General features: G+C 46.4%; 1 protein-coding gene across 3 annotated transcripts in view; it reads right to left on the minus strand.

Moving 5' to 3' along the window:
• ARMC2 (armadillo repeat containing 2) overlaps window positions 1-25,363 on the minus strand; it is a 149,540-nt gene that overhangs the window by 18,376 nt on the left and 105,801 nt on the right. For all 3 annotated transcript variants that reach the window (XM_060190653.1, XM_060190652.1, XM_060190654.1), the window contains 3 exons: window positions 12,244-12,562; window positions 1,837-1,959; window positions 1,018-1,131 (listed from right to left, as the gene is read on the minus strand). In XM_060190653.1, the coding sequence (XP_060046636.1) occupies window positions 1,018-1,131; window positions 1,837-1,959; window positions 12,244-12,562 (556 nt within the window). The remainder of the gene's footprint in view (window positions 1-1,017; window positions 1,132-1,836; window positions 1,960-12,243; window positions 12,563-25,363) is intronic.

Raw genomic sequence — 25,363 nt, forward strand, 5'->3', positions numbered from 1 at the left:
AGTAAGATGATGGGTGACAGTTTACTACTATTGTTCTTTTTTTCATGTCTATATTATCTAAATTTTTATTATAAAGCTACTTAACTAGATGTTTTAGTTACTATCTGTACAAGAACTATTTGGGGCAGCCTTGTGTACCTGTCACCCAGTTAAAGAGAACAGAACATTACAGGTGCAATTATATATCGTGGGGGTATCCGTTCCCTGCTAAAGGCAACCTGTGGAGCCTGTCACTTCCCAGTGCCAGTCACATACTGTACAGTGCTGGCATGAATACAGGCGCATATTTTATTGCTACTGCTAGAGCTTTATCACTCCAAGTTGACTTCCCCAGACAGTCAGAAAGAGGGTGAGGGGAGGAAAGATACCTTAACACCACAGCTTCCTCCAATGCAGAGGGGTCTGGACTGAAACCTAGGTTGTGTGCACTATCCCCGGAAGCAATTTTGCCAGCTTCTGATCAGCATATCTTGAAGCTTACACGAATGGCATTGTTCTTACATATATCCCATCACTAGCTTTCTCGCTCTGATCTTATGTGTTTGGGGTTAATCCAGGTTGCTACACAAACCATGAGTTCGTTTATCTTAATTGCTGCTGGACATTTTGTTTTATAAATATACCACAACACATCTGCCCTTTTGTCAATCAGTGGGCAGTTAGGGCATTTCGGTTGCTGCCTTGTGTCTCCTTTCTACTGCAAATACTGTACTGGATGTTCTAAGACATGATGGGGAGTGTCTCAAGTCCATTCCCATGGGCAGAGATGATGAGTATAGGCTATTGATGCTCTTAAAATACTCTCTCTCACCCGCCCCCCTCTTGGAACTCAGAAGGGTACTCATAAGGAAGAGAACACTGAGGACACTGTCTAAATCCATCTTGGCACCCTGAGCTGAGAGTCTTATGTTTGAATAGAACAGAACGTAAAGTGCCACTAACCCCAAAGCAGTGACAAGTGTTGCTGAAACTGCTTAACTGTTGAGTGTTTATGAACGGAAGTGTTGGTTAACTCACTGTTTTTCTGCACAATGAAATTGCAGATGTCATGGTCCTGGGAGAGATTTCCAAAAACACGCACAGCCTCCAAGATTCCATCCATGTTGTTACTCCGGAGAAGCTTTAAGAGTACTAGGTTTGGTGACCAGAGGAATAACATGCTAGTTAACTCACAGGTTACTAAAACCAAGACCATATTGATAACTTAAATTAAAAAAAATTTTTTACAATTATTTATTTATTTTCCTTTTTGAGGCCCTTGTTTTTTTATTGTTGTTGTAGTTATTATTGTTGCTATTGATGTCGTCATTGTTGGATAGGACAGAGAGAAATCGAGAGAGGAGGGGAAGACAGAGAGGGGGAGAGAAAGACAGACACCTGCAGACCTGCTTCACCACCTGTGAAGCAATTCCCCTGCAGGTAGGAGCTGGGACTCAAACCAGAATCCTTACACTGGTCCTTGCACTTCATGCCAGGTGCGCTTAACCCACTGCACAACCGCCTGACTCCCAACAACTTAAAAATTTTAAATACTGAACACAATCTGTCAGGGACCTTTGAAAGGAAATAAGTAACAAATTCCACCACCACTTCCCTGCACAATGTAATATATTAGAATGAGCTCAGACTCTTAGATCTTGGTATCAGAAATTCAAAAACATGAATGCCACTAGTCAATGAAGTCACAACCTTAAGTCAAGAGCAGGAAGGTGGCTCAGGTCTGGAGCTCAGGCCTCACTGTGCAAAGCACAGTGATCTCTGACACAGCAGAAAGCAAAAACAAAAATAAAATTTAAAGTGAACATACGTCAGTCCAAACCCAGTCCTGAACCTTACATTCTGCAAGATAGAACTTCTTGTCTTGAATCACGGAATTCTGCACCTGGTAGTAAGATAAGTTGTTGATTGTTGCTGCAGTGTTGATCACCAGCTCCTCACAGTCATCAACTGACTTATGTTCTGGAACAAAGTGGGGGGTCAAGGTGTCAGACATTCACGGTAGTAGCAGAAACAATGGTCTCCTAACTGCAGCAAGCCAGGGCGCAGACAGGTCTCCATGCCCAGGTACAAAGGTCTGTTTACTACTTGAATTCCTGGATTCTTAGGGCTGGGTGGTGGTGCACCTGGTTGAGTGCAGATTATGATGCACAAGAGCCTGGGTTCAAGGCCCCAGGCCCCATCTGCAGTGCGGAAGCTTTGCAAGGGGGTGAATCAGTGTTGCAGGTGTCTCTCTGTCTCTCTCTCTCTCTCCCCTCTCTATTTCTGGCTGTCTCTACCCAGTAAATAAAAATTAAAAAAAGAAAAATTTCGCCCTGAAGAAATCCACTCCTGACTGGTGTTTAGGACACTGGACTGTCTTTTATTTCCAAGATTTTTTTTAAATGGTGGTTCATAATGGTTTACAACAAGACCAAAAGGCATATATAGTTCCACACCACAACCATCACCAGAGTTCTATGCCAAAACCTTTCTAACAACAACCACTTTAGTTCTCTCAGAGTCTTAAGAGAGTTTAATTCTGTATTTTTTTTTTGTGAGTTCATATGTTTCAATTCTCTGGATTCTACATAAGTGAAACCATTTGGTAGCTGTCTTTCCCCTCTTTCCTTACATCACTAAGCATAATCACCGCCAGTTTCATCCATTTTGTCCCAAAGGACACAATATCATCTTTTTGATTACAGAGTAGTATTCCATGGGGTATATATCCCATAACTTTTTAAGCCAGTCATCTGTTGATAGGCATTTAAGCTGCTTTCCACTCTTTGTATATTTGAATAATGCAGCTATGAACATAGGAGTGCAGACATCCCTTTGAATTATGTTTTCGTGCCCTCTGGATAAACGCCCAAGAGTGGTATTGCTGAATCACATGGTATTTCCACTTTTATTTCTTTAAGGACTCTCCAGTTTCCAAAGTGGCTGTACCAGTTTGCATTCCCAACAACAGTGTAACAGAGAGGACACTGGACTCTCAATCCCTCCAGCCAGGGTGTCTAGAAAAAATTGGGCTGGGGGCTGAGAGGTGGTGGCACACCCAGTTGAGGGCACATTTTACTAGGCTCAAAGGTGAGGGCTCAAGCCCCTAGTCCCCACTTGCAGAGGGGAAGCTTCACAAGCAGTGAAGTAGGCTTGCAGGTGTCTCTCTCTCTCTCTCCCTCTCAACCTCTTCCCTCCCTTCTCAATTTCTCCCTGTCCTACCCAATACGATAAAACATTTTAAAAAAATTGGGCTGATTTGGGTTCTGTTTCTGGGGGTCAAACCACAATGGCATCACACCATTCACCACTGGCTTATCCTGTCCTGATAAGTCCTGTCCCCCAGGACTCCAGGACTCCACTGGACTGTCTTCCCTACCCTCCATCTCTCGACACAGTGACCCCTGGGGCATGTCATCTTACCAGCACTGCCAGCACTGCCACGCCAACATGCAGATGCCAGCTCTTTGTTAGGGAGGGGAAGTGAAAGAAGAGACGGGACAGGAGGTCCTCCCCAGAGGACCCCCACTTGCTTTGACGATGGCTTTGGAGCTGGGCTCCTCATCTTCCACCTGCTCACTGGGACCTTGCTCAAGCTTTTTAAACTTTTTGAACCTCCCTCCCCTTGACTCTAAAGTGGGATGGTAACTGCACCTACATTTCAGAGCCTGTACAAGCTGAAATGCAATAACATTTGTTAAGGGCTTTAAAGAGTTAATGGCACACCCTGGCGGTTAAACAAACACTGGCTGAAGGAACACAGGCGGGGTGTGTGGTGTGTGGGGGAGAAGGCATCCAAATTGGCAGCTCAGGGCTGGGGAGATAGCATAATAGTTATGCAAAGAGATTCTCATGCCTGAGGCACCAGAGGTCCCAGGTTCAATCCCCAGCACCACCATAACCCAGATTAACCCAGAGCTGAACAGTGCTCTGGTAAAAAAAAAAAAAAAGAAAGAAAGAAAGAAAAAAGAAAAAAAGGCAGCTCACAAGGACCAGGTGGCATGGACATGGAATCCTGGCCAAGGAGGCAATCTTCAGCCCTGAGTCCCTGTCTTCCTGGTCATTCAGGTTTCGGCAGTGTTGGGGGGGGGGGGGGTGTCTGTTTTCAGTCTTGGTAGGCCAGGAGAATTTGTTTGCTGGCCCTGAAAATGAAGGGTAGTTCCCATGTGTTCCCTCCTTCTAGGGGACTGTAGCTCTGGGCAGCAGGGGCGGCATCTACATCTGGGGCACAAGGGAAAGAACTCACAGGGGTGAGGCATCTGTCCCGAGCAGCTGGAATCACTTGACAGTCACTGCTCTGGTTTCCACCAAATAAATTGATAGATAAACAGATAAGTGGGTGAATATTTTTAATTAATAAAATAAAGCCTGGGAAATAGCTCAGCTGGAAAAGTGCAGGATTTGCATGCCTGAGGCTCCCAGTTTGACCTCTAGTGCTGCATGCACCAAAGTGGTGCTCTGGTCTCTCTCTCTCTCTCTCTCTCTCTTTAGTAGTAAAAAAAATAATGTTTTTTTCAAGTAATATGCTTGGCATACACATAAGCATTTAATCCTGTGATAGATAACACTCTAAAGGGCCATGTGTCCAAGTCAACTTGGATAACCATAACAAAAGGCCATAACTGGATGGCGCTAACAACAGGAATTGATTTTCTTGTAGCTCTGGCAGGTACAAATCCGAGATTGCGTGGGAGAATGATTAGGTTAGGGTGGAGGCTGTTTTTGACTTGCAGATGACACCTTTTCTTTGTCTTCACTGTGTGTGTGTGTGTGTGTGTGTGTGTGTGTGTGTGTGTGTGTGTGTGTGTGTGTGTGTGAAAGACTTCACTGTAATGACCTCATCTGACTACCTCTCCCACCATGCCCCACTCCCAAATACTCTCAAAAGTGAGGGTTGCGGTATAATATGCAAATCTGGAGAGTGACATAATTCAGTTCATAAGTAACATCCCATTTCATAGATGGAAGCACTTAAGGCTGAGAGCCGTGGACTACGTCGCCTGACTTCACAGAGCAGACATCTGAATCCAGGTCTGCCTTCCTCGCCTGTCCTACTCTTCTGATTGTTGAGGACAAGGACTCAGCACTGCTGAAGACCCCCCTGAGCCGCCTGGAACAATGATTTACCTGCAAAGAGCACCAGAGAACCACACAGTGCTCTGGGGCTGACTCACAGATTCAAGAGAAGTGCAACTTGGGGATTTGCTGAGAGGACTGGTCTTCAAGAAACTTGTTTTACAGACCCTTTGCAATGAAATGGTCTCTGGAGGGAAGTGCTGGGAAGCAAGTAACCCCTCTGGGGAGAGGTGGGATGAGGAGGTGGCAGAGGCTGCCTCTTCTGAGTGACTGGAGGGGGGGGGGGACAGTGTTCAGCTGTGAGCAGAAACAAGGTAGCAGTCAATTTGTTCTGAGGGAAGTGGCATAAGCCGATCAGCCAGCTGGTCCTTGCTAGCCAGAGTCACAGCCCTGGCCCTGTCTTTCCTGTCCTTTCTTCCACCCTGGGGCCTTGTCAGAGGGAGGTGGGTCCTTTGCAGAACAGCTTCCTGTTCCCAGGCTGAATCTGATTCCCAGACCTCAGAGATGCAGGAAATTCTCAGAGGCCAGATGAGCAGTGGGGCACAGGGAGGTCTCAGAGAGTTCACTTCAACAGCCCGTAGCATAATGGTTATGAACAGCCCGTAGCATAATGGTTATGCAAAAAGACATGAATGCTTAAAGCTTCCAGATCCCAGGCTCAATCCCCAGCACCATCCTAAATCAGAGCTGAGCAGTGCTCTGGTGTCTTTCTCCCTGCTCCACTCCTGCTCTCGCTCCCTCACCCTCTCCCTCTTCCCTTCTCTCATCAAAATTAAAACTGCCGAGCTCTAATGCTAGAGATAGATAATCCTCTCTTAGTAGTGGCTTTTACTCCTTCTCCTATATCCTATAAGTTTCTTGATGAAATTAAATCTTGTAGAGGTAGAACAGACAGGGAACCCCAGCTTGTGGCCCCCCTGCCCCACATGCCCAAAGCATGGCTGGGCAGAGAGAAAGGTTTTTTGATTTTTTTTCCCCCTCTCCACTCTGGTTTTAACCCTACGTCGTGTTGAGCTCTATCACTGCAGAGACAGACATGGTCTCAAAGTTAAAATTCCAGCCACCTGCATCAGACCACCAGAAATCACTAAAATGCAGAGCTCTGGGCCCCACACTACACTCACTCCATCACCACCATAGAAGGAAGGGTGAAAGCCGTGCTTTTCATAAGCTTCCTGCATGGTTGTTGTGTGTAAGGTTTGGGAAGCACTAGGGTAGATTCCTGTTCGCACCTAAGAGTGAAAGAAAAGTGAACTATTCCCAAGTGGTAGTAACCTCTGGGCACACACAGCAGAGACTTCATAGGGGCACCTCCCACAGGATAAAGGCAGAATATCCAGCACCAATCAGTGGGTTTGGTGACGAAGGGAACAGGCTGTAAAGTTTCTCAAGAACTTTTTAAGGGGCCTGAACTAGCTGTCCTGAATTGTCTCCTTTATCTCAGGTCCAATCTGCTTCCCAGTCTCTTTTTCTTGCCATAACACATAGCTTTATTTTATTTTTTAAATGGAAGCAATATCACAATATAACATTCTATATATTAACATCAGAGCTATCACTGGGGTTTGGTGCTGGTACTATTAACCCATTACTATTGTCGCCACTTTTTTCTTTTTTTTTTTCCTCTTATTTTTCCTCTTTCTTTCTATTTTATTTGGGTAAGACGGAGATAAATTGAGAGGGGAAGGTAGATAGAGAGGGAAAGAAAGGGAGAGACATCTGTAGCACTGCTTCACCCCTCGTGAAGTGTCCCCCTTGCAGGTGGGGAGTGGGGGCTTGTCCCAGGATCCTAGCACATGGTGATAACTGGGAGTTACTGCCTAGTCTGCACCATGTGACTTTCTTAAATGTCAAGCACCAAGGGTTTACTATACTTTCAGATCATAAGCAGAAACGTAGAGTTTCTAAACCCGTAACAGCAACAATTACAGCAGGTGACTCACCACAGCTCTCCTGAACCTGACTGTCTACAGTGCTTCATCCAGGTGTCTGAGTTCAGGTTCCCAGGCTCTTCCCAGACAGCTGCAGTCAGGTAATGGGGTTGAGTAGCAAACAAGAAGTTACTTCATGGGTTTCGTGCTTCTGCTAGCACTTTATTAGTACATTGAAATTAGCAAAATCTGAAGCCCTGCAGGAGGCTCCTTGAAGCCCATCACTTAAGGAATAAAGGAATAACTTGGCACAAAGGAGGCCTGTTATTAAGGCCCTAAACCCATCCTCCATCATTAGTTTCTGAGTAAAGCCCAGAAACTGGAAAGAATGTTTTAAAATGCTCCCACAGCTGATTCTAAAGCACTAGAGACCTTCCTCTCTGGATAGGATCGATTTCTGAGATACAGGGAGATATTACAGTGCAAAAATGCTGAGAGATTTGAGGTTCTTACAAAGATGGAATTTCTTTTTCTTTCTTTCTTTTTTTTTTAAAGATTTTATTTATTAATGAGGAAGATAGGAGGAGAGAGAAAGAACCAGACATCACTCTGGCACATGTGCTGCCAAGTATCGAACTCAGGACCTCATGCTTGAGAGTCCAAAACTTTATCACTGCACCACCTCCCAGACCACAAAAGATGGAATTTCTGTCGCTGGCTAGAAGATTCACCCCATTTCCTGTGCAGTCAGCAGCCTGGGAGAGAATTCAAGACTAAGCGTGTGGATTTTTGAGTCATCACATGCAGTGGGAATCACGAGGACAGATCCGATCCTGGTCAGAATAAAGAATCCTTTCTAGGGACAGGCAACATGGAGCATAACTTTGTGACCTATAGAAATGACTTCATTTTGCCAAATCTGTTCTTCATCTGTAAAATGGCTAAAATAACAAGCTACCTTCCCATGGTTGCTGTGAGCTAATAGCTGCAAAAGTACTTTTTAAACAACAAATTTCCATAATTAAAGCAATGTCACTTACACACCCACACATCAAAAGCTTGAGTCCTCGGCCTTTATGCCCTGTGTGCACTTGACTGCTGGGACTTTCTATAAACTTGTCTAAACACCTGACTCTCCTCCATAAGATATCTTGAGTTGTTTGAACACATTTATAAACCTGCTTTTTTTTTTTAAACCTTGCTATGGACTAGAAGCCAGTGTCTCCTTCCAAATTTATGTTATGAAGTGCTAGTGTCCAATAATGACTGAATTTGGAAATAGGGCTTGATGAAATTATAAAGATTAAATGTGATCATAAGGGTGAGGCTCTAATCCAAGAGAACTAGTACTCTATGAGAAGAGGGAGAAATGAAGAAATACCAGGACACAGGACACAGGAGGCAGCCATCCACAAACCAAAAAGAGCTTCCTCCTCACACACTGACCCGGACACTGACCTTGGACGTCCAGCCCAAAGATCTGTGAGAAAATGAAATGAGAGGCTGCCATTTATACCATTCAGTCTATGGTGTTTTGTGATGGCTGTCCATGTGGGACATAGGACAGGCCTGATTATGCAGTAAGGACTCAATAGGTAATTCTGAAACTGAGTAGCAAAATGGGACAGCTCCAAGATTATCCAAGGCACCATATTTACCAGTAAGAAAATCTTGCGTGAAATACCTGAAGGCAGAAGTACACAATAGTCTGCAGTGAGTACCCCCAACTCTTCATCTGCACTATTCCAGCCTTTAGGTCCATAATTGTTCAACAATTTGTTTGTCTTTGTATGTTAACTCTCTTTTCAGCCACCAGGTTCCAGATGCTGACCAGACTTCCCTGGACAGACAACCCCACCAATGTGTCCTAGAGCTCTGCTTCCCCAGAGACCCACCATACTAGGGAAAGAGAGAGACAGGCTGGGAGTATGGACCGACCAGTCAATGCCCATGTTCAGCAGGGAAGCAATTACAGAAGCCAGACCTTCTACCTTCTGCAACCCACAATGACCCTGGGTCCATGCTCCCAGAGGGATAGAGAATGGGAAAGCTATCAGGGGAGGGGGTGGGATATGGAGATTGGGTGGTGGGAATTGTGTGGAGTTGTACTCCTCCTATCCTATGGTTTTGTAATGAAGTCTGATTAGCGACTAAGTTGATTGGTGCCCAGGTGGTAGTCAATGTCTCCATTATAATTACATTGGTGGGCAGAGGAGCCCATGTGGAAGAGGGGTGCTTGGGACTAAGCTGCATTCCCTGCCTCCATTCATATTCTGAAGCCTTAGCTTCTAGTGTGATTGTATTAGGAAACTGGACTGTTAGGAATTAAAGTGAAACGGGTCGGGTGGAGTCCCCGTGCAAACGGATTAGTTGCATTAGAAGAGGAAGAAGAGTGGGGTCCAGAGACAGTGTGTACATCACCGCCTGGAAGACTTGGAGTTCAAGTCCCAGCACTACCTGGGAGCAGCACAGACAGCACCAGGGAGCTCCATGGATGGTGCAGTGCTACCGTGGTCTCTTTCTCTCCAATTTGCTAAAAATTAAAAGATGGAACACGTAGCCTTGGAGAAGCCATTTAATGATAGCATGTGAGATCCTGGGTTCATGAGAGAGAGAGAGAGAGAGAGAGAGAGAGAGAGAGATGAGAGAGAGAAAGAGAGAGAGAGGTGAAAGAAAAATAATGAAAGGAAAGAAAAAGAAAAAGAGGGGAGTCGGGCAGTAGCGCAGCGAATTAAGCTCAGGTGGCGCAAAGCGCATGGACAGGCTTAAGGATCCCAGTTCGAGCCCCCGGCTCCCCACCTGCAGGGGAGTCGCTTCACAGGTGGTGAAGCAGGTCTGCAGGTGTCTGTCTTTCTCTCCTCCTCTCTGTCTTCCCCTCCTCTCTCCATTTCTCTCTGTCCTATCCAACAACGACGACATCAATAACAACTACAATAATAACTATAACAACAATGAAAAACAACAAGGGTAACAAAAGGGAAAATAAATAAATATAAAAAAAGAAAAAGAGAAAAAAGAAGACAGTTTTACATGAACCTTAATAGAAGCCTCACTATGATGACACCCTGATACATGTTCCTAGAACCCACATTTGTTGGGAATTTCCCCCATCATTTAAGTCACCCAGCTGATGCTGGATTATTATGGCAAAGTCAAGCAATCTAAGGCAGATTTTGATACCAGCAGCTGCTATGAATATTTATCAGTGTGGAAGCACTTTTGGAACTGGGTAACGGCTAGAGGCTAGAATAGTTTTTTGAGTTGTGTAGGAGAAATGTGATGTTAAAGGTGATTCTTGTGATGTTTCAGAAAGAAAAGAGTGGCACTGGACAGAGAGCTTCCTTTTTCTTTCTTTTTTTCCTCCACGGTTATCCGCAGTGCTGGCAATACAAACCTACTGCTCCTGGAGGCGTTTTTTTTGTTGCCCTGGTTGTCATTGTAATTGTTGTTATTACTGCTGTTGTTGTTGGATAAGACAGAGAGAACTCAAAAAAGAAAGGGAAGACAGAGAGGGGAAGAGAAAGATAGACACCTGCAGACCTGCTTCACCGCTTGTGAAGTGACTCCCCTGCAGGTGGGGAGCCGGGGGCTCAAACCAGGATCCTTACATGAGTCCTTGTGTTTCACGCCATGTGCTCTTAACCTGCTGTGCTACCACCCAGCCCCCTGAGCTTCTGTTTTCTTAGAGAATACATTAAAAATAAAAGCCCTCATGAATAGACTGTTTGGTAGAGGGGCTGGGCAGTGGCACAACTGGTTGAGTACACGTTATAATATGCAAGGACCTGGGTTCTTGGTCCCTGGTCCCTACCTGCAGGGGGAAAGCTTTGGAGTGGTGAAGTAGTGTCCCTCTCTCTCCTCCCCTCTAATTTCTGGCAATAAATAAAATATAATTTAAAATTTTAAAGAAAAATAGACCATTTGGTAGAAATGACTACTACGGCTATTCCAGTGAGGTCTCTGCGATGAACAGGACACTGGGAAGCAGAGCAAAGGCTTCCTGCAGATTGGGGAGAGCTGAGTGGTGTTTGTGGAAAGCAGAACTTGCAGATGACTGACAGACAGGGGCTGTTCAGCAGTGATTTCTTTGGTGTTTCGGGAGTGGCTTTGGCAGTTACCTACCGAGTAAAGTGTGCGAAGAGAAGCCGCTGAAGAAGAAATTGGTAAGCAAAGGAGAGGAATTAGGAAAGATTTGGACAACTGCCAACCTTATCTCCACTGCAAAAACAAGGAAGCAGAACCAAGGAGAAATCACGTAATGGAGAGAGCACCAAGGGCGTAGCTGCTGCTACTTGGAAGAGGAAGAAGGAGACCTCTTAAGTCACGAAGACACAAGGAGAAAGTGAGGAAATGAGCTCTCACCAAGAACCAAATCAGGGTGGCCGGCATTAAACTTCCCAGCCTCCGGGTCCGTGAGAAAAAAAAAAGCTGCCTATTACAACTGCCCCCAGCTGACAAATACAGGGGATAAATGGGACCCGAATGCCCAGGAGTTGTAGTTACAGGTGAAATAAAAAGATAAATAGACTTTGACCACATAGACTCGCTAAGAAAAAGCTGGGGTTTTTAAACATTCTGCTAAGTCTGGCTAATGTTTGACCAATATATTGGCATAGTCTGTTTCAGTTGTCATACAACTCATACATCCTAGAATTCCCTCTTATAAAGTATGTAAACCAGTGTGTTTTAGTAATAATCTGCGTTACCATAGTTCTTTCCTCCTCTCCCCCTTTCCTTCCTTCCTTCCTTCCTTCCTTCCTTTCTTCCTCTCTTCCTTTCTCTCTCTCTCTCTCTTTGATTTTCCACCAGTGTTTACTGCTACGACTTGGCGCTTGCATGACAAATTCATGACTTTTACTAACTATTTTATCTCCCCCCATTTTCTTTAAATGTGATAGGACAGAGAGAAACTGAGAAGGAAGTAGCCTAGAGAAGGAGCCTTCTCCAGCCTTCTCCAGAGGCAGGCAGAGAGAGGGAGACAGAGAGAGACAAATGCAGTACTGCTTCACCACATGTGAAGTTTCCCCTCTGCAGCTGGGCAACTGGGACTTGAACCAGTGTCCTTGAGTGGCAACATGTGCCCTCAACTGACTGTGCCACCACTCAGTCCCCTCCTCCTTTCTCTCTTTTTCTCTCGCTTTCTCATTCTTTCCTATGGAGTACTTGTGAGCACTTCTGAAGAAAGGAGTCTGTTTCATTCCCACGGCTGAGAAGGTGAACGTGAACCAATTGTACGAGCAAACCCACTCCTGAGAGGCAGTACTCCAGGGAGAGGCTCCTGGCCTGGAGATCACAGCTTGGCAGTGGCAGCTCTTACCCAGCGTGGTGAGAAGCAGGCCCACTATGTGCGGGTTGGTAGCCATGGCTGAGCCGATGCCAGGGTGGATGGCTAGGTTGGCCAGGACTCGGGTCAGCTTGATGAGAACATCTTCAGCCTGGACCCTGGGCCTCTGTGACGTGGGCGACTTTTCTCCTTCCCCTGGGTCAGTGGCAGAATGCAGCCCCAGGTGGGAGAAGGTCTGAAATAATGACAATAGAGTCGGGATGCTCCCCTTCTCTTTGGAAAACTCTTCACGAGCCTGGTTATGTCTTGCTGTCAGGTTGCCAAGAATAAAAACAATGCGAATGACTAGATCCTGCAATAGATCAGAGACACTGAGTTAGAGGTGTGAAAGGGGCCAGGGACACGTTGTTGGGAAGAGGACGTGATCTAAGTGGTCCACAGTGTAATTAATGGTAAAACGGAACACGTCTGGCTTCTGACTTACACAGTATTTGATTGCCAAGATTGGTGCAAATTGATAGAGAAGATTAAAAGCATTTTGGCAGCAATGAAAGAACACAAACTGGTTGATGGTATTAGCAGTCTATTAACTTCAGCTCCTTTCTCTGGAACTCTGGATGGCCTCCCCTCTGCTACCTCCCTGGGAGAACAATTAGTAGACTGTGAAGGCAGTACTAATAATAATGCATTATGTAAATCTAATATTGGACACTAATAGGTGTAATCAAGTAATTAAAACTGGGGTGGGGGTAGATAGTATAATACTTATTCAAAGGGACTCTCATGCCCGAGGCTCCCAAGTCCCAGGTTCAATCCCCCACAACACCATAAGCCAGAACTGAGTGCTGCTCTAGTTAAAACAAAACAAAACAAACAAACAAAAAAAAACAGGTTAAGTGCATGTGGTGCAAAGTGCAAGGACCAGCATAAGGATCCAGTTCCAGCTTCCTGGCTTCCCACCTGCAGGGGGAATCCCTTCGAAAGCAGTGAAGCAGGTCTGCAGGTGTCTTTCTCTCCCCCCCCTCTGTCTCTCCCTCCTCTCTCAATTTCTTTCTGTCCTATCCAACAACAATAGCAATGACAACAATAACAACAACAAGGGCAACAAAATGGGAAATATGGTCTCCAGGAGCAGTGGATCCGTAGTGCAGGCACCCAGCCTCAGCGATAACCCTGGTAGCAAAAAAAAAAAAAAAAGGTGATGGTGCCCCTGGCAGAGTTCACATGCTACAATGCATAAGGACCCAAGTTCAAGCCCCCAGTCCCCTCCTGCAGGGGCCACACTTCACAAGCAGTAATCAATGCTGTAGATCTTTCTCTCTAAAAACACTTTTCTTCTTTTATTTTTATTAGTGATTTAATATTGATTTACAAAATTACAACATAACAGGGGTACAACTCTGTACTGTTCCCACCAAGAGAGGTTTTTTCTTTATTTGGGGAGGATTAATGGTTTACAGTCAACAGTAAAAATACAGTAGTTTGTACATGTGTAACACTTCTCAGTTTTCTACAAAACAGTTCAACCCACCTCAACGTCCCCCTCTGCCATCATGTTCCAGGACCTGAAATCCGCCCGCCCATCCGAGTCTTTGACTTTGGTGCAAAAGCCACCAGAGTTCTGTCTCCCCAATCCCTCCATTGGAAACTACAGCAGTTCTCCCAAGGTTGAAGATATGGATTAATGTTTTTTTCTGCAACCATCTATTTATTTATTTATTTATGTATTTGGCCTTTTTTGGGTCCCATCTTCTCCTCTTTTCTTTTTCTTAATTTTTAAATTACTATATTTATCTCTTATTGGATAGAGACAGCCAGGAATTGAGGGGGTGGGGGTCATAAAGAGGGAGAGAAACGGAGACACCTACAGCCCTGACTCACCACTCACAAAGCTTTCCCCCTGCAGGTGGGGACTGTGGGCTTGAACCTGGGTCCTTGCACACTGTGACTTGCACTCAACCTGGGTGCCACACCCGCCCCCTTCTTCTCTTATTTTCCAAGTCACACATACACCTATTATTACATCCAAATGTCCCTCCTTTTTTCCTCCACTCTCTCTAGTTCTTAGTGGAGTTGGAACTCAGAGCCCTCTGATCATTTTCTCCCTATCATTTCTCCCCCACTGGGAGGATGGGTCAAAATTGTCTTGGGAGTTCAGAAGGTAGGAGTTTTGGTTTCTGTAATTGCTTCTCTGCTGGACATGGTTGTTGCCAGGTGGATCCACACCTTCAACCTGTTTCTGTCTTTCCCTAGTGGGGCAGTGCTCTGAAGTGGTGAGGTTCCAAGACACCTTGGTGAGGTGCCAAGACACCTTGGTGAGGTTGTCTGCCCAGGGAAGTCAGGATGGAATCATGACATAGTGTCTGCAACTTGGTGGCTGAAAGGCGGCGGCAAGATACAAAGCATGACCAAATGATGAATGAACAGGAAACAAAAAGCAGGAGTAGAGCAGATCCTAGGGGCCCATGACTATTGTAGTTTTTTTGCTTGAGTTTGATAGCTATCATAAAGCTGGACAAGAAAATTGTGTGAGAAGATAATGTCAGAGTTGAGAAAAGGGCTAGAAAGTTGGATTAGAGCAGAGAGTATCGCTCATTCTTGAAAAAAATCTGTGAGTAAAAGTAACTGTTGACCTCATCCTCTGGATGCAGGGCTCTTCTGCTCCTAATTGCCACCCCCTTTTCTTTCTTTAAGGTTGTGTGTGGAGGGGACAACAGAGAGACAGAGAGAAGGGAAAACACCTGCAGCCCTACTCCACAACTTGTGAAACCTTCTCCCCTGAAAGTGGGGACCAGGGGCTTGAACCCGGTCCTTGTACATGGTAACAGGTGCCACCACCTGGCTCCCTGGCAGTACTGTTTCTTGACCGCCGTAGTGACTATATAGGTTATACTTTTATAATTACATGCTAAAGTGCTATGTGCACCTCCCCCTGTCAATCATGAAATGTTTATGAAAATTTCAAGTTGACTGCATTTTATAACTAGATACCAACACACTTATGCTCTTACTTGACATTAAGACACAAGAGTGCAGCTGTCCTTATCTACAGGTGGCTCATTTACTTTTTATTGTTTTGTTGAGTCAAGGCCTCATTCATGTAAGATTTCACTGCTTCTGGCTGCTTCCTCTTTCAGGGAGAGAAGAAGAGATGCCATTACAGCACCAGAGGTGCCATGAAACTCCCATCTGGTGCCAAGGCTTCAATCTGTGCTGTGTGTGTGAGAGAGAGAGAGAGAGAGACAGAGAGAGAGACAGAGACATATATATAGAGAGAAAGCAGACATTCTACTCTATGAGCTAGCCCCCAAACCCCTTAGAGGAAACGTTAAAGAAATACTTAGAGGGGGCTGGGCGGTAGCACAGTGGGCTAAGTGCACATGGCATGAAGCACAATGACCCATGGAAGGATCCAGGTTCGAGCTCCTGGCTACCCACTTGCAGGGGGGTCGCTTCATAGGCAATGAAGCAGGTCTGCAGGTGTCTGTCTTTCTCTCCCCATCTCTGTCTTCCCCTCCTCTCTCCATTTCTCTCTGTCCTTTCCAGCAGCAACAACAAGAACAATGATGATAAACAACAAGGGCAACACAAAGGGAAAAAATAGCCTCCAGAAGCAGTGGATTCCTAGTGCAGTCACTGAGCCCCAGCGATAACCCTGGAGGCAAGAAAAGAAAGAAAGAAGAGACAGAGAGACAGAGAGAGACAGAGAGAGGCTACAGCTGCCATGATTTCTAACACCTATGCTGAGCACTGAGTTATTTTACAGACAGAAAGCATAGCTGAAGAAGCTGCCAAGGTGGGGCCAGGTGGTGTTGTTACTGGTTAAGCACACACATTGGAGTGTACAAGGGAAGTAGGGCTGCAGATGTCTGTCTCTCTCTCTCTCCCCTTTCCCTCTATATTTCTCTCTAGCCTATCAAGTAAATAAATAAATAAAGTTTGCCAAGGTTACACAGCCAGTGAGTGGCAGAGGCAGGATTTGACCCCAGGGTCACTCAGACCCGGAGTCCTTTCTGACCTGTCAGCTGTCTCCCACATGGCCTGTCATTTAGTGATCTGCTCTGCCTGGCCTCCTTGCAGAGCAGTTATGGAGTTATCTCCACTCCTAGGGCAAACAGTCACCGTGGGGATTCTGATAAACTGAGTTGTGCTCATCAGATTAGCTCGGCAGCAACTTAAAGAAGTGGGACAAAGAGCACCTGCCGGTGCCAGGTTTTATCCGGGAGCACAAGTCCAGGTGGAATGTAGGGGAGGGAAGGGCAGCAGTCGGTGCTAAGCAGAGGATCAAGCACAGAGGACAAGGCTTTGGGATCTGCCTCCGGCCCCTCCAATACCAACCTGTCCCTGCGTGTTCTTAGGGAAAGAAGTTTTCCTTGGCTCTGGCAGAGGAGAAAGGAGGAGGCTGCTTATGAAGCAGGGAATCACTTGCCAACATCAGAAAAAAAAGACAGAGGACCTGCAAGATTGTTTGTGGGGGGTGTGTGCATATTTATATTTGCTGTGTGCTTGGAGAACCTGGTTCACCACATGGCAGTGCTGGGTGAAACTTTGGTGCTGTGGTGCTTATGCCTGTCTGTCTGTCTGTCTGTCTGTCTCTAGATTAAGTCTGACACAAGAAGAAATTCTAGGACAAGAGCTACCATAACCATAGCACCTCTGTCTCTGCCTTCAGAAGGACAGCTGGAAAGGACATTCTCACTCCCAGGGTGGTGAGAAAACGAAGCCAGTCCGGGACAGAGTTCCACATGCAGCCAGGACAGCAGGAGGGTCTGCTGCTGGGGCTCAGCCCTGAGCTGGAATGTTAGTTCCGAGATCCTTCTGGAATGCAAGGGGCCCAGGGGGAATCCACATGCAAACAAGCATGAGACAAGGTGGCTGAAGAGTTTACAGTCTATTTGAACAGACAAGGCTGATCAGGGTGGGCAGACAGACTGAAAGGGGATTATGGTTCCTCGTGGAAAGCAGATAATCTGGTTCATGTGTGTGTGGCTTTTATTTTATAATAATAAAATAGCAAGAATAACAATTATTATTATTATTCTGTCTTCAGAGTTATGGCTGGGGCTCGGTGATGGCACGATGAATCCACTGTTCCTGGCGGCCACTTTTCCATTTTATTGGATAGGACAGAGAGAAATTCAGAGAGGAAGGGGAGATAGAGAGGGAGAAAGACAGACACTTGCAGACCTGCTTTGCTGCTTGTGGAGTGTCCCTGCTGAAGGTGGGGAGCTGGGGGCTTAAGCCAGGATCCTTGCGCGGGTCCTTGCGCTCAGTGCTTCCTGCACTTCACTGGGTGCGCCACCGCCCAGCCCCTTCGTGTTTGTTACTTTTACAAATAAACTCATTGGTAAAAATAGGAAAATTGTATGGTGAGTATAAAGCAGACAAAATGAAGAGAGCCCAACCCGTAGTCAGTAGTGATTCTGGCATTGTTCTGACCGGTTATCAAAATAATCTAAACGTTGTGCAGCCCTGTGCCCATATTCCCTTCTAGTTGAAGCTGAGGGAGTTGGATGGTGGTACACCTGGTTAAGTGCCTGTGTTAGCAAGAGCAAGGACCCAGGTTCGAGCCACCGGTCCCCACCTTCAGTGAGGAAGCTTCACGAGTGGTGAAGCAGTGCTGCAGGTGTCTGTCTCTCCTCTCTCCCCCATTCCTCTCCATGTCTCTCTGTCATATAAAGAAAAATAAATTGAAAAAAATAGAGCTAAGTGGTGGTACACTCACTAGAGTGCACATGCTATCATGCATGAGGAACCTGGTTCAAAGACTCCCCATGGTCCCCACATTTGAGGGAGGAGGACTTCAGAAGTGGTGGAGCGGTGCAGTGGGTGGCTCTTTTTCTCTTTCCTGGTCTCTTTAAACCTCCCTATTTCTCTCCGTCTATATCAAAGAAAGAAAGGAAAGGAGGGAGGGAGGAAGGAAGGAAGGAAGGTAGGAAGGAAGGAAGGAAGGAAGGAAGGAAGGAAGGAAGGAAAAAGAAATGGTCACCCAACAGGAGCTGTAGATTGATCCTGTTGACACTGAGCCCATTAACCCTGGTGGCAAAAATAACAACAATAATAATAAGCTGGACAGACTCTAGGATTAAGGAGGTAAAAGAAGAGTACACACTTTCAAGCTGAAGCTTGAAAGTTTGGAGGATGTGACCTCCCTCTCTGGGAGACATTCCTTGGGCTTCGGTTGGACCAGAAGAAATCTGTGTACTGACTGAGGAACCCAGGCCCCTGGCTGAACAGAACTGGTCAGAACTGGCCAGAGGAGGTTGTAAATAGAATCCTTCTTGCCCACAGTAGAGTCCTCCTGTCCTCCCTGACTCCTCTCTCCTCATGGTCATGTTAAGAACACACCCCCTGACTCCCCCATGGCATTTCTCTGTCATTTATTTTCTGGCCGTGCAGCACATGATTCTGTATATTCACAGTATGTCCCTCAATCACACATGCCCATCTTCCCGCCTCCTAAATGCATAACTTGCCCTGCAAACATCCTAGATGCCTATAGACTGTTTGACTCAGTCTGCAGCCAAACTCCTGCTTCTTCATTTGGTGATGCTGGGGATTGAACTCAGGACCTCATCTTGAGAGGCCAGTGCTTTATCTACTGTGTCACCTCCTGGGCACACTTATTTTTTGTTTTATTTTGTTTTATTTGCCTCCAGGGTTATTGCTGAGGCTTGATGCTTGGCTCTACAAATCCACCATTCCTGGTGGCCATTTACCCCTCCCCCTTTTCTTTTGACTATACTTTATAGAACAGAGAAAAATTGAGAGGGAAGGGTGAGAAAGAGAAGAAGACAGAGAGACACCTGCAGACTTGTTTCATGGCCCATTAAGTGTCCACCACCCCCTCCTGCAGGTGGGGAGCAGGGGCTCGAACTTGGGTCCTTGTGCAGGATGATTGATATCTGTGCTTAGGTGCTTGCGGTCCTGCCTGTCCCCTTGTACACAGTTCTCCTTCTCCTCGTTCTCCTCCTCCTCCTCCTCCTTTTCTTCTTTTAATATTTATTTATTTATTCCCTTTTGTTGTCCTTGTTGTCTTAACACACTTCTTCTTGAAGTTTGTTCTATAACCTATGGTGAATAGAGACACTTCTCCAAGGGCAGTTGTTTTCTAGCCAATAAAGCCCTTATTTTCATATTCAACTGTTTCTGTGATTTTTTTCTCTTTCTTTCTTTCTTTCTTTCTTTTTTTTTGCATGACAAGACTCATCTTCATGGACTGCTAAGGAAATGTTGATGATTAGAAATTAGAAACACTGTGTTGTTGTTTGAGTCTGGGTCATTATCAGCTTCTCGAATATGCTATGATGTATTTTTCTATGTAAAAATGAGTCATGACTTTCCTGACAACGCAAAAAAAAAGAAGAGACAGGCCCCAGGCAAGTGCAGGCATGCTCTAACACAGCCACTGCTCACAAGAACCACCACCACGGGATTGGGGATTGAATCCTGATTTATGGCCACCTCACATACTTTCCACCAATCAGAACTGCAGTAACCAAGAGCCTCATTTGCATAACACCCACATGAATGTGGGCCTGCCTGCCGCCGCTTTATTTACTTAATTTTTTAGCCTGGGCCTTGCATGCATGAAGTCACTGCTTTAGGGTGACTCTCTCTTTCAGAGAGACAGAGAGAGAGTCAGTCACAGCGCAGCACCAGAGCTGGGGCTGTGTACTTGGCAAAGTAGCCACCCCACTTGGTGAGCTATTCCTCCAGTCCCTAGCCCCCTGTATAAGTGCTTTTCAAAAACAGCTCAGATAACTCTTCCTTGGTTCTTCCCCCCCCCCCAGACTGCAGTAATAAAGCCCAAATATATATATATATATATATATATATATATATATATATATATATATTTTTTTTTTTTTCCTGTTCCCAGATAATTCTTTGATTTTTGTTGTTGTTGTGGTTTATGTGTTTGGTAGCATTAAACTCACTGGGGGAAGAGTCAACAGTCCTAGCAAAGTTTAGATAAGCCAGTGCTCTGTGTATAGTAGGATGTTAGCAAAGTAATTGTCAATAAATTTTAGTTCACTATTTTTTTCCCCCTTTCCCCACATCACTGATTAACTCTGGTTTATAGTCTTTTTCTTCTAGCGTTTGCCCTTCTTCCGTAGCCAGTCAACAGCGTCAGGTTGAGCCTGATGTAAAGTTTCGAGACCTCCTTTGAATCTGGAGAGGTGGCAGTCGTTGACTATGTGGGTCATAGTCTGTCTGGAGCCACAGGGGCAGTTCGGGTCGTCTCTGGCTCCCCAGCGATGGAACATAGCGGCGCACCGGCCATGGCCTGTTCGATAGCGATTGAGGAGGGCCCAATCATAACGTGCTAGGCCAAAGCCGGGTGGACGCTTGCAGGGGTCTGTGATGAGGTGTTTGTTCTTGACCTCAGCTGACTGCCAACTCTGTTTCCAAGAGTCTGGAACAGAGAAGTTCAGTGTAGGCGTAGGGGACCAGATTGGGTGACGAGACGTCAAGCGTTGGACAGGGTGGGCAAAGATCTCCGCGTATATTGGCAGGTCCAGTCGAGCGTAGACGTGGCAAATGAACTTAGATGATGCCGCATCCCGACGAATATCTGGCGGGGCGATGTGGCTAAGAACTGGCAGCCATGGAACCGGGGTGGAACGGATGGTTCCAGAAATGATCCTCATGGAGGAATATAATTTGGAATCGACCAAGTGGACATGGGGGCTACGGAACCATACTGGGGCACAGTATTCTGCAGTGGAATAGCATAATGCCAGAGATGATGATCGTAGTATGGAAGCGCTCGTGCCCCATGAGGAGCTGGCCAGTCTTGCAATGATGTTATTCCTCGTGCCCACCTTTGCTATAATGATTCGAGGGATTGAACCTGGGACTTCAGAGCCTCAGGCATGAGAGTCTTTTTGCATAACCATTTTGCTATCCACCCTGCCCCTGAATTCACTCTTGACAAATCTGTGAACTGCAGATCTGTGTGTGTGTGTGTGTGTGTGTGTGTGTGTGTCTGGAGATGAGAATCTAGAAGCATCACTATCCTAGGGGCCTGGGGTTACCTCTTTATCTGACCATCAGATGGTTTCTTCAGGGAGGTGAATCCCATGGCTCCCAAACCTCAGAGAGGGTGGGGAAGACAACATAATAACATAATAGCTATGCAACGACGCTGTGGTGACTGAAGTTCCCGAAATCCCAGGCTCAATCCCTCCTTCCATCATAAGCCAGAAATGAGCAGTACTCTGGGCGGGGGGGGGGGGGGGGGGGGGGGGAGGAGCCTCAAAGCAACTCACAGTTTGGTAATAATACTCAGATCTCATTTCCTGTGAAGCCAGTGGGTACCTGATAGAGCTTTTGCAGGCAGAGCTCCTCCCTAGATTCTGGAAGCAAAGCCCTTCTCCACCTCCACAGAAAAGCAGTATAGTTCCCAGCTAGGGAAGAAGGTGTTTCTGAGAAATAAGCACCTTAAGGAGATTTTATAGGACACCGTGGAGTGGTGGTGCACGTGTCACCATGCACGAGGACCTCGGTTCAAGTGTCGGGTCCCCACCTGCAGAGAGCAAAGCTTCATGAGGGGTGAAACAGAGCTTCAGGCCTTTATCTCTTCCTCTTCTCTCAAATCCACCCCCCTCTGTCTCCAGGGTTATTGCTGGGGCTCAATGCTGGCACTAGGAATCCACTACTCTTGGAGGCCGTTTTCCCCCATTTTTTATTGTATAGGACAGAAAGAAATTGAGAGAGGAGGGGAAGACAGAGAGGGAGAGTGACCCCCTTGCAGGTGAGGAGGAGGAGGCTCGAACCTGAGTCCTTGCACTTGGTATTATGTGCGCTTAACCCAGTGTGCCACAAACCTGGTGGCAAAATAGAAGGAGGGAGGGAGAGGGAGAAGGGGAAAGGGAGAGAGAGAGAGAGAGAGAGAGAGAGTTAGTTATATTTATATTTATAAACATCATACAGCTTCTAAGGAGGAGAGACTTTCCCCATACGCTTTGCTATGTGATTCCGGTTAAATGCCCTTCATGAGCTCTGCCTCTGCAGACTGTAATAATATTAGTAGGAGCAGACGCAGCATCAAACACATGGGCTATGACATGCCAGGCACTGCCCCAAGCATTTAGATACACGGGCTAATTCACTCAAAGTGCTGACTAATATCCAGAGCTTTTGTCTGAACAAAGCTGTTTCTGATCTTAACAGTCTGGATGGCCATCTCTCTCCCACATGCACTTGATGATAGTTAGGTCAGACATTGTTGGGTTCCACACTGCTTCCTGCTTGGACTTTTCTCCCACTTCCACAGGAGCTTAAGCGATCGGGAAAGGCACTGTCAGTGTTCGTAGACAACTCTTGCAGGGTTGGATGGAGAGCGGTCGCCTGCTCGTTCAGTCACTGCCAGGACTGACCAGTCTACCGCCCAAATCATCTCTGGTGTCTTCTGAGGGTTGCCAGGCGATCATCAGTCTTGAGTATTCCTCCTCCTCCTCCTCCTCCTCCTCCTCTTCCAAGGCCTTTCTGCTTTTCCTTTGACTTCCCTGAGCTGACTTTCCTCTTTAGTCTAATTCAACGCCCTTGTCTGACCCTATAGCATCCTCCAGCTGTTGGTTTTCAAGGAGTTTGAGACCAGATCCCTGGATGAAAATAAAATGACCCTAAGAAATCATGACTCCTAAAATCAGCCAAAGGACTTCTACCTCCTTTCATATGTCGTCTAACCTAGGAAAACTCAGAGGTGTTTTTTTTTTAAATTGCTGAGCCAGGGAACAAACTGGGGGGGGGGGGGGTTTGAGTGTGTACTTCACCAATGTGCTGCCCCTGCCTCCCCTGAGTCCAGTTGTTCTGTAGTATATGAGAGAGAGAGAAAGAGAGAGAGAGAGAGAGAAGACAGCAAAGCACTGCCTTACCAAACACGAAGCCCCACCTGTCTTAATACTTGGTACTTTAAAAAAAAAATTATGGTCTTTATTTATTGGATAGAGACAGCCCAAAATCGAGAGGGAAGGGGGAGATAGAGAGGGAAAGAAGGAGAGACACTTGGAACACTGCTTCACCGTTCACAAAGCTTCCCCCCTGCAGGTGGGGAGCAGGAGCTGGAACCCAGGTCCTTGCGTCTTATAGCATGTGTGCTCAGCAGGTGTGCCACCACCCGGCCCCTGTCCTTGGTACTTTTGTGTGGTGCTTGGGATCAAACCGAAGGTATTAGATGTCTAAGGCGTGTGCTTGCAGCCTGGGAGGTGGAACAGTGGATAGAGGGCTGGACTCTCAAGCATAAAGTCCCGTGTTCAGTGTAGGAATCATGCGTGCCAGAGTGACACTCTGGCACTCTCTTCATCTCTCTCCCCCTCTCCCTTACTCTTACAAATAAATCTTAGAAAGGAATGAGGAGGAGGAGAAGGAGCAGGAGGAGCAGGAGGCCCTACTTGCCCACTTCAGCTGTCTGTCTCCCTGATTCCTGTTTCTCTTTGTTTGAAAGCTTCCTCGTGCCTCATATACTTCTCAAACTCGTTGATTCTAAAAATCTCTGTAGATCCTAACATGGCCTAGATGAAGCCTGATGTGGGAAGAAGAAACTGTAGGCTTCAGGGCAGAGAAGAGTTAATGTAATCAGTCACAGTACCTCGCTGCCTGCCTGCCTTCCGATGGAAAAAGGAGGAGGGGTGGATCTTGGCAGCAGCCATGCCGACTGAAGGATGGCATGTGAAATCAACACGCGGCCGGCAGACTGTGTTTGCAGCACCAAACTCCCAGCAGCTGTGAGGCATCAGGCCTCTGTCCTCTTTTCCTTGGGGCTGGTTCTTTCTTTCTTTCTTTCTTTCTTTCTTTCTTTCTTTCTTTCTTTCTTTCTTTCTTTCTTTCTTCCTTCCTTCCTTCCTTTCTTTTTTCTTTCTTTCTTTCTTTCTTCCTTCCTTCCTTTCTTTTTTCTTTCTTTCTTTCTTTCTCTCTCTCTCTTTCTTTTTCTTCTTTCTTTCTCCCTCCCTCCCGCCCTCCCTTCCTTCCTTCCTTGCTTTCTTTTTTCCTTTCCTTTCCCTTCCCTTCCCTTCCCTCCCTTCCCTTCCCTTCCCTCCCCTCCCCTCCTCTTCCCTTCCCTTCCCTCCTCTCCTCTCCTCTCCTTTTCTTTCCTTTCCTTCTCTTTTCCCTCCCTTCCTGTCCCCTCCTTCCCTTTCTTCCTTCCTTCCTTTTTTCCTTCCCTTTCCCTCTCCTTTCCTTTCCTTCTCTTTTCCCTCCCTTCCTGTCCCCTCCTTCCCTTTCTTCCTTCCTTCCTTTTTCCCTTCCCTTTCCCTCTCCTTTCCTTTCTTTCTCTTTTCCCTCCCTACCTGCCCCTTCCCTCCCCTCCCTCTTTCTTTCTTTCCTTCTCTTTTCCTTTCCTTTCTTTCTCTTTTACTTCCCTCCCTCCCTTTCCTCTTTTCTCTCTCTCTCTCTTTCTCTCTCTTTCCTTCTTTTATCTTTCTTTCCCCACTCCTCCAAGACCCACCTTTCTCAAACACATTCTCTGTGAATTTAGGGAGTGTGGACAGGGCCAAAATAGAAGCAGTCTCAAGGGAGGTTGGCACAAGTGGTGTTTCCTTACTCCCGTGCCAGCACTTGTTTGGACTCATCTGGGATCCTGGAAGAGGAGGCCAAGCAGAGGCTTTGCAAGGCTCTGCAGCTCCCCACAGGGCCCTTTGCCCTCACAGAGGGCTAGACTGGGCCACATTCAGTAGAGGCTACTTAATCCTCTCCTGCCAGTGGCTATTTGCTTCAGTCCATCTCTAGCCTGCAAGTAGCCCTTTATTAAAATCCTACCTAGATGGGCCAGGTAGTGGCGCACCTGGTTGAGCACACATTACCATGCACAAGTACCCGGTTTCGAGTCCCCGGTCCCCACCTGCAGGGGGAAAGCTTCACAAGTGCTGAAGCAGGGTTGCAGGTGTCTCTGTCTCTTCCCCTCTCTATTACCCCCTTCTCTCTCAATTTCTGGCTGTCTCTATCCAATAAAGATAATACCAAAAAATAAAAAAGATACATTTTTAAAAAAATTCTACCTAGACTGGACACATCAGGCAGAGGCCCAATCCATCAATTTGTAGAGGTGGGTTGGCGCTCCACAGCAGAATGTGACCTCATCCAGGTTGCAAGTCCTCCTCTGAAACAGATTCTCTCCTTTACTATGCAACAAAATCTGAGAACCGCCTCT

The sequence above is a fragment of the Erinaceus europaeus genome, chromosome 4 (genome assembly GCF_950295315.1).
Source record: "Erinaceus europaeus chromosome 4, mEriEur2.1, whole genome shotgun sequence".
Taxonomy (NCBI): Eukaryota; Metazoa; Chordata; class Mammalia; order Eulipotyphla; family Erinaceidae; genus Erinaceus; species Erinaceus europaeus.